The sequence below is a fragment of the Cebus imitator genome, unplaced genomic scaffold (assembly GCF_001604975.1).
Source record: "Cebus imitator isolate Cc_AM_T3 unplaced genomic scaffold, Cebus_imitator-1.0 Scaffold27, whole genome shotgun sequence".
In the NCBI taxonomy this organism is placed as follows: domain Eukaryota; kingdom Metazoa; phylum Chordata; class Mammalia; order Primates; family Cebidae; genus Cebus; species Cebus imitator.
Genome location: NW_016107342.1, coordinates 3,563,763 through 3,573,763, shown reverse-complemented (window position 1 = coordinate 3,573,763; position 10,001 = coordinate 3,563,763). Strand labels below are relative to the sequence as shown.

The 10,001-nt window shown below is 40.8% G+C and overlaps 1 protein-coding gene across 4 annotated transcripts in view; it reads right to left on the bottom strand.

Annotated features, from left to right (window-relative positions):
- CACNB4 (calcium voltage-gated channel auxiliary subunit beta 4) overlaps nucleotides 1-10,001 on the bottom strand; it is a 273,910-nt gene that overhangs the window by 5,363 nt on the left and 258,546 nt on the right. For all 4 annotated transcript variants that reach the window (XM_017523204.2, XM_017523205.2, XM_017523207.2 and 1 more), the window contains one exon: nucleotides 2,606-2,791. In XM_017523204.2, the coding sequence (XP_017378693.1) occupies nucleotides 2,606-2,791 (186 nt within the window). The remainder of the gene's footprint in view (nucleotides 1-2,605; nucleotides 2,792-10,001) is intronic.

Below are 10,001 nucleotides of genomic sequence, written 5' to 3'. Positions count from 1 at the left end.
GGCTCACTGCAACCTCCACCGCTCAGGTTCAAGCAATTCTCCTGCCTCAGCCTCCCGAGTAGCTGGGACTACAGGCGCGTGCCACCACACCCAGCTATTTTTTGTATTTTTTAGTAGAGACGGGGTTTCACCATATTGGCCAGATGGTCTCGATCTCTTGACCTCATGATCCACCCTCCTTGGCGTCCCAAAGTGTTGGGATTACAGGCATGAGCCACCATGCCCAGCCTCCTTATACCTTTAAAAAATTTTAATAAAATTATTACTTGTGCTGTTCATAAAATAAAATGTTTGTGGCTGGGTACGGTGGCTCACACCCACTAATCCCAGCACTTTGCGGGGCTGAGGCAGGTGAATCACAAGGTTAGGAGTTCAAGACCAGGCTGGTCAAGATGGTGAAACCCTGTGTCTATTAAAAATACACACACACACATACACAAATTAGCTAGGTGTGGTGATGGGCACCTGTAATCCCAGCTACTCGGGAGGCTGAGGCAGAGAATTGCTTGAATCTGAGAGGCAGAGGTTGCAGTGAGCTGAAATCACGCTATTGCACTCCAGCCTGGGCAACAGAGCGAGACTCCATCTCAAAAAAAAAAGTGTCTGTTTCTGCATCCTATATAAATGTAATAATCATTCCAAGGGTGTATACAATAATTATAAAGCCAACTAACTGATACATTTACAAACATTGCTTCCCCAACTAAAATGTCCTGCAAAATAATCTTCCAATATAAGCTAAATTCCTCAAATATCATTAATTGAAATTAGTATCTTAAGATACTTATTTGATGGCTCAGAAAATGTTATTCCACATTTTTCTTCACTATGAGAAAACATTTATCTAATTGTATCTACCAGTTTAGGTAGGTCACATCGGTTAAGGCACAGGATACTGCTGAAACCATGAGCCCACACACATCTCATCTAAAATACATTCAGATTCAGGCAGAAGGAAGTTCATTTGACAGGTCACAGACTGTGCCTTTAACCTCAAGCAGATGTCTAACAATGAAGTATCAATAGTTACCATGAGAAGAAATAGGCCACAGAATAAAGGGTAATACATTAACTCATTAGTGAAACAGGGAGAACCACTCTAGGTGGATGTCTTAGCAGTGATGAGCCAAGAGTGTTGCATTCATTACAAAAGTGCAACATTGCATTTCTACTTATGTTACAGAAGCATATTGCTTCATGCATCTATTTCTCATTCCACAATGTACAATTCAGAGCCGATCCAAACTAGTCAATGGTAATGTACACTCAGATCAGCCCAAGGAAGTGAAACAAGGCAGGAAATAGTCCTAATGCATGTATATGTGCTGTGCATTACCATAGTACATTTTTCATGTTCATTTCTAGTTTCAAAACCTATTCATATGTATGGCAGTTTTTCTGCTTACAAAGGTACAATTTGGTAACAGAGTAATACAGCAATAATAGCATTTCAGAGAGTGTCATTTATCTCAGAGTTAACTCCATATGATCGACAATTATGACTATCATTATAACCCATTAAAACAAAACTCATCATGATACAAGAGGGCTCAATTGACTACATGTTCCTCAGTTTGCTGCAGGTTTGGCCACATTCCAGCAGCTACCTGATAAATGGTAAACAATAATCGATGTAGAAAGACAAGGCTTATCTCGTACCATGAGGTCTCTGGCTCCCTATCTCTACCTCTGTGTGCAGCCCCAGAACAGCAGAAGAGAAAACCTCTTGATCCTGTGTTTGTCCTCAGCATCCCTAAAGGACACATACCACAGCCACTTACAAAGGTGAGCGCCTGCAAAACTCCAAGAAAACTCAGGGATCGGTTACTGTTTCTGAACAGAGCAACTCTACTTATATCCACATCGTCTTGTGCAAGGTAGAGAGCAGGCCTAGCAACCTGGGTGGGGCAGGATTAGTTAAGGGCAGTTGAAAGGCCTATCTGCACCCATATATTTTACTTAGCTATTGTGTAATCCTTACGAAGTAGCATTAAGAAGTAATGGAGGGGCCAGGAGTGGTGGCTCATGACGGTAATCTCAACACTTTGGAAGGCTAAGGCAGGAAGATTGCTTGAAGCCAGGAGTTTGAGACCGTCCTGGGCAACAAAGTGAGACATTGTCTCTATAGATTTTTTTTTTTTTAATTATCCATGTGTGTAGTGTGTGCCTGTAGTCCCAGCTATTTGGGAGGCTGAGGCAACAGGATTGCATGAGCTCATGAGTCCAGAAATTTATGGCTGCAGTGAGCTATAATCATACCACTGCATTCCAGCCTGGACAACAGAGCGAGACTACGTCTCTAAAAAAAAGTAATGGGCAGGTGCACTGAATAGGCATTAAGTTTCCCAGCAGAGTTTACATGTAGGTAAGGTTAATTTACCTAAGTAAAATCCATTATAAATTAACAGAGAGCAAAGTTTCTCAGGAAATGATCACTCTCTGGGTAGCTTTCTCTAGGATAGATCCTAATTAGATAATATTTAAGATTTTTAAATATAATGTGCACTCTTCAGATTAAGGATGACTAAAGTCTCCATCATAATCAAGTTCCCAAAGAATTTTACACATAAAATTGTAAAAAGCACGAGCGACAAAGTGACAATACCTGTAACCCAGAAATTGCTGTGGGATATGGTGAGAGTGCTGTGGAGCCCAAATTCCTTCCCAGCAGTGGAGTCATGGGTGTGCTACTGGTTGTATGGGTGGCACGCCAATATGCCTCCAGGTACTCCCCTAGATGTTCACACGCGTCCTCAAGCTGATTTTCATCCAATATAACATCAAACATTTCCTGTAGATGACAAGAAAATCCACTTTACTTCCATTTTAGGTTTTAGGCAATGAAACCTAAAATTCCACTTAACATAGATAATAGCATTTTTAATAGCTATTAATATCAAATTTGAGGTGCTATATGGGCAGTTTCTAAAGTTAGGGTCAAGTAAAGAGTTATACAGTTATCCATGAACAAATGTGGACATTACTATAAATATGAGAGTGTTCATTCAGTATTTGGATCTTTCATTATTTAGAAAGAAAAAGATGAGGTAGGTGTAAATGCGTTATAGGTCAAATAAAATGAAAACCCATGTGTATTCACATCTTTAGCCATATATTCTTATAGAGCTGCACTCCACATGCTTCAGAATATGAGAGAAGCAAGTTAGTGGCATGGAGATGGGAGTTCTAGACATGTTTTGGGCAATAACCATGTCATTGGAATAAACATTTTTTCTCCCAAGGTAACTATGTTGAAGGGAATACGTTTACTTAGATAATTTTCAGAATGTTGGTGAAAATAATGTTATCTGTCTTGTGATGAAACAATAAGAAAAGAAAGTTTAGGTTCATAACAGAAAACCACATGGCAGTGGTCTCTGCTACCAAAAGATCATTTCGTGAAATGGTTGAAAAAGAACAAGGAGTGTTTAATTGGAGAAAGCAGAGGGTCACAAAAGAAGTATCTGCTGTCCATGTTTTGCACAGTAAGGCCATTGTTCAACATCTGGTCTGCACTTAGGAAGTTGTTCCGCCTTTACCCCATTATTGCAGTGTGGCTGGGAACACAGACAGAATATAACCCAGACATATACTCATATACTTTTCTGAGGGAAAGTCAGAAAACTTTGGCACCGCACAAAGAAAAGTCATTTGACAGGTAAGTGTTAGCACATCTCAACTTCGTTTCTTTCTTTTTTTTGAGACAGAATTTCCGTCTTGTTGCCTAGGCTGGTGTGCAATGGTGCAATCTCGGCTCATTGCAACCTCTGCCTCCCAAATTCAAGTGATTCTCCTGCCTCAGGCTTCCAAGTAGCTGAGATTACAGCCACCTGCCACCACGCCCAGCTAAGATTTTGTGTTTTTAGTAGAGATGGGGTTTCTCCATGTTGGCCAGGCTGATCTTGAACTCCCAGCCTCGGGTGATCCACTCACCCCAGCCTCCCAAAGTGCTGGGATTAGAGGCATGAACCACCGTGCCCGGCCCACCATCCTTCCTCCCTCCCTCCTTGCCTCCCTCCCTCTTTTCCTTCCTTCCCTCCCTCCCTCCCTCCCTCCCTCCCTCCTTCCTTCTCTCTCTTTCTCTCTCTTTCTTTCTATTTGAGACAGAGTCTTGGTCTGTGGCCCAGGCCAGAGAGCACTGAACCAAACACAACTCCCTGCAGCCTGGAACACCTGGGTCTAGCCATCCTCCCACCTAGCCATCTTCCCACCTCACTTCTTGAGTAGCTGGGACCACAGGTGTGCACCACTGTGCCTAGCTAATTTTTAAAATTTTTTGTAGAAATGAGATCTCATGTTGCCCAGGCTGGCCTCGAACTCCTGGGCTCTAGGAATCATCCTGCCCAAGCCTCCCAAAGTGCTGAGATTACACATGTGAGTCACCACACCCGGCTCACATCTCAACTTGCAATAGCAGGATTGAAATACTTTTTCCACCACCTTCATCTCCTTTATGAACTCATTTTGCCAAAATAAGAACCTCCCAGGAATGAATCAAAGACAAGGTCGCTGCCATCGGCACTGATAAAGCTGGCTGGATTTAGGTTAATGGCAACTGGATGATGTGAAGTTAGTGGTGTGTCAGCTCAGTCATTCTCTTCAGTGCTTAGAACAAGGATTCCTGAAGCAGAAGTCACCATGGAAACAATCTCTGTCCCAACATTTACTATTTAAATGTTTTATCGCATCAATTTTTATGGAAAATTTTGGCCTTAAATTGGAAAGCCATTTGAGGTTCTTGGAACAGAACTAAGAAAAGAATAAGATGACTTCATTCCAAATGGACTCATGTTTGAGAAGACTCAGTCAGTTCAACTCAGGTAGAAAATTCCCCCAACCAAGAATAGTTAGGGGATTTCAGGTTTTTTTGCACATTTTATTCATTCATAAAATATGTACTCAGTACCTATTTTGTTCTAGGCACCGTGGGTATACAGTGGCAAGGAAAATAGACAACATCTTATGCTCAAGAAGCATAAAGTAAGGTGGGAGAGACGAGTATTAAAATCCATAATAATCTGTGTCACACTGGGACTTTCAGAAAAAATAAAGAGATTGAGCCAGTTAACGTTTGGAGCTGCAGCATAAAGTTCTAGATTTAGAAGGAGGCTTGGAGAAATGTGTGAAAACTGAACTTACGAGGAAGGGGAAATTATGAGTAAGCCAAAGAATGTTATCTGTAGAGGGACGAGAATAAAACAAAAAAAGAAAAGCAGAGACACAATGGAAGAAGGAAACCATATGACTGTGAGAGCCAGAGAAAGCAGCTACTTCCAAGAGTTTCTGTCAACATATATGCTTACAATAAATACCCCTTTTCCACTAAAGTAACCCAGGGGAATTCTCTGTCTCTTGCAATCAAAAGCCCCTCCCTCCCTCATGTAAACATTCAACAGTTACAAATACAGAAACTGAGAACTGTCCATGATGCTTTGATGTAAATAGTGGCATTGAGGTGCTGACTTGAGTGAGACAAGGACAGCTATACCCCAAAGAACATCCACAGACTCAGATGGCACCAGAGGAAGAAAGAGGAAACAAGGCAGCACCAGAACAAAGGGCCATTCTCTCGCCCACTCCGGACTACAGTGTGCATCAGGTTGTACACTCTATGTGATTTGGAGTTGGTTGTTTATATCATTTGATTTATATGAACCATAAATTTGATTACCTAGGTCTCATTCTATAATGTGGGTTTGATTAGTCTCAACAAGTCATTATCTTGCTGTTTCATAAAGTGCCAAACTGAAGAGGCTTCCAAGGATACCTGGACGGGTATCCAGGACCCTAGGCTGGACGGGTCCTGATATTCACAGCCAGGATTGCAAAGCCCAAGGAGGATAAGCAGCACAAATGGCAGAATGTTACTTGAATGAGGTTTAAATCTACTTAGCTGTTCTACTTGTTACATTGTCACTGTCGTAGACACAATTAGTGGCACATTTAATTACCAGTAAGTTTAAAGCACTTCTCTTTGCCAATGAATGGATAGAATCTGTATATATCAGCACATGGCTGTGTGCTTAAGCCTCAGTCATTTCTAGGAAACTGTGCTTTTGCGCTGCTAAAAGACAGATATAGGTTGGAAGATGACTTGAAACTGCTTTTAGGTTTTCAAAAAGCACAGAGAAAAGCAAATTTCTGCTTCTGAATGAATACTGACATATGTGGCTTATTTTCAACTAGGGAGAATTTCACAGCCTGTATATCTGTGACAATTTTTCTCTTTAGCTGTTTAGGAAATAACACAGCTGAGTAGACCAGAGTGCTAGAAACTCACTATCAGGGGAAAACAATTTTTTAAAATCATACAAGAAATGCAAAAAGAAGCAACCCAATGAATTATGCAAACCAGATTTGCCAATTTTTCATAAATTTAAAGGTTCAAGTCTAGACAGCTCCTTACTATGCAATATGTGGTTTGCAGCATGGCCTATGGATGCAGAGAGCTCCTAATCAGCAGAAGTCCCAGGCAGTGAACAGTTACCCACTGAGTGATATCATGCCCTTGGTGCAGCCCAAGAGAAGGGCAACGCTGAGCTGTTTTCCAAGCAGAGCCACAGCAAACACATCTGCCCTTCTATGATGGGATATTCTCTTTAGATGAAGTAGGCAGAAATGGTGTGGCTGCCAAAGTAAATACGTAGTGAAGAAGGGAATCAAAACAAACCATCAAAAAATCAGGCACATTAGGTCCCCTTTCTGGACAAGCTCTTTCAAGAAAACTAAAAACAAAGCATTGTGAATAACCAAGAGTGAAAAGCAAGCCTCCAGCTCATGTAGTGGGTACAAGAACTAAAATGACAGGGAAGAAATAAAGGGGAAGAAAGACTGAAACTGAATAAAATGAAAATGAATACTTGCAAAGCTTAAAAAAAAGTGGTTCTCCATTCACAGAGTAAGATGTAACAATCTTTACTAGGGAAGCCACCTGAATTAGGGTGACCAATTGCTGTGGTTGCTGGGGATCTCAGGGTTTCAGGGGACATGAGACTATCACTGCTATACCCTGAAAATCCTGAGCAAATGGTTAGTCACCCTGCTTTTAACAGAAGATGCAGCACTCTTTGGGTCCTACCTGGAGGAAATGGAGCATATTCCATTTATTTCTTTCCAATTCTTTTGGGAGGGATGATATATAGAGACACTGGGTAAGTTCCTTAATGACTAAAATACATATTTTCTAGCATGGAGGGGAGAATCTCATTAAAACTAATATATACTGTTTGATTTTTTTTTTAAATCTAGGAAGCTGCTATTGAATTTTTTAATAAAAAGTTTATAAAATGTAGAAACTAATTTTGCAGTTTAACTTTTTTTTTTTTTTTTTTTCTGGAGATAGAGTCTTACTGTGATGCCCAGGCTGGAGTGCAGTGGCATAATCTCAGATCACTGCAGCCTCAACCTCTGGGGCTCAGGTGATTCTCCCACCTCAGCCTCCTGAGTAACTAGGACTACAGGTGTACAACACCACACCTGGCTAATTTTTTGTAGTTTTTGGTAGAGATGGGTTTTCCCAAGTTGCCCAGGCTAGTATCGAACTCCTGGGCTCAAATGATCCACCCGCCTCAGCCTCCCAAAGTGCTGGGATTACAGGCATAAGCCACTGTGCCTGAACTTAACTTTTTAAAGTTGGTTCATTACCGGATATTAGCTAGACAGGGGATTAAATGTACCGAAACTCTTCCATGCATATAATAATTATAATTATGTGCACTGCTTTACATTTATTTGTTGTACATAGATAAAACTGCATGTTGGGTATTTTTCTTATTTCTAAATGGTAAAAAGAAATAATATGGGTGAGCATACTTTTATTTCCCTGCTATTGGAAAATATAGAGACCCGGAAACTAACACCAAAAAAAAAAAAAAGATTGGGGCAGCACTTTGGGAGGCAAAGGCAGGAGGGTCACTTGAGCCCAGGGGTTCAAGATCAGCCTAGGCAACATTGCAAAACCCTGTCTCTACAAAAAATTAGCTGGGCATAGTGGCATATTCCCATGGACCCAGCTACTGGGGAGGCTGAGGTGGAAGAATTGCTTGAGCTGGGGAGGCCATGATTGCGCCACTGCACTTCAGCCTGGACAACAGAGCAAGACCCTGTTTCAACAAAACAAAACACTCACAAAAAAGACTGGCAATTCCTTTTCAGCAAAATAAAACAGCAGGATGGTACAACATGTAATGCTAATTATAAAATAACCAATGTTTCTTTCATATCAAAACTGCATTCTTTACATTATTAAAGCTTTTGAGATTCTGAGTACTTAACTCACTGGTCAACTCATGATAGGAAATTATACGCTAAGTTGAAGGGCTTTTTAAAAATCTATGCTGGGCGTGGGGGCTCACACCTATAATCCCAGCACTTTGGGAGAATGAGGTGAGTGGGTCACCTGAGGTCAGGAGTTTGAGACCATCTCTTTTAAAAAATACAAAAATCTCTTTTAAAAATACAAAAATTAGCTGGGTGTGGTGGCACATGCCTATAGTCCCAGCTACTTGAGAGGCTGAAGCAAAAGAATCGCTTGAACCCAGAAGGTGGAGGTTGCAGTGAGCTGAGATAGCACCGCTGCACTCCAGCCAGGGTGACAATATTTTAGGGCTCTAGCAATTAGTCCCAGGTAGTTTCCACTTTAATGAGCTAAACAGGAAAGATAATCATAATTTTTGCCAGTAATTGGTGAGGGTAATATGAGGGCAAAAATGTGTAACTTTGATTCTTTTGACGTCCTCTCTCTTGATAATTTGTGACATTTGTTGTGAAGCCAAACATGTTTTTCTCCCCACACCTCTCCATCCTGTCCATTTGTATTCTTCAGAGATTACACCATCTACCAACATTCATGCCTACAGAAAAGGTATCCCATGTTTTTGTTAAAGTCATATTAATTGGATGTGTTAGATCATAGCATTGATGGGAATGAACTACCCCTAACTCGATATACCCAAGCTCAGTGGCTGAAATCCCTAGAAAAGGTATAGTCCCCTTTGGGCTGAGAGAAACTGGATCCCATGTACCCTTGTTTCATGAAGCAAACACCTGAAATTGATTACTCCCCTTCTCAAAAGCAGTGTTAGGAATTAAACTGTGGACATCCAGGGCTGTGCATAATGAATGCACCAATGAGGAGAGCACTTCAAATAGACAGGTAAATGCACACGATTCTAAATAATTCAGATAAAATGACTGGAAGAGGCCAGTGGAAAACTACTGCTGTGAGAGCAATATGATCAAGGATTACTGGGCACTCTCATTCCCTCCAGAATTCTTGTGTTTCATAGAATAAATCTGAGTCCATTCAGCAGTGGAAAACAAAGAGTGACAGAAGAGAACTACCATGGTTACTGTAACATTAGAGGTTTGCAAGACTCTACTGAGGAGATGAGTTCCCCTCTCGCAGAGAGAGCGATCAATGTCATTTTACACACACAAAAACATGACACAGCTCAAACCGCCACAGGGTCAGCTTTGGGTAACACAAGCCAGATTGTAACTAAGTAGAATTAAAGGATTACATTTCATTTATATATTCAATTTTCTGTCTCTCTGCTTTTCTTCTTATTACCATAGTACTGGGGAGTTTACACTTGGCCTTCTTAAAATATAGACTATTTTCAACTTATCTGAAGAGGAAAATAATACCAATACTTGGTGGAAGGAAAAAAAATCTAAAAATGTAATATATAGATATATAATGGAAATACAAAATCAGGCTTGTCACATTTAGAAAAAATGAGATGGTTTTGCAGGTCCTATTCCCATAGGCCTCCTTTTGTCTGCATCCCAGCTTTTCTTCTGTGAATCCGGAATGGGCAATGAGAGGAAAGTCCTTTCTCTTTCAAAGTAGAACCATCCAGTAGCCCATTTTCCCCACTCATCTTACTGTCTATGATTTAAATGGTCACAAATGCCTTGACACTGCCTACATGGAGATGGAGAGTTACATTCCCTCCCCTTGAATTTAGGTAGCCTCTGACTTTTTTTTTTTTTTTTTT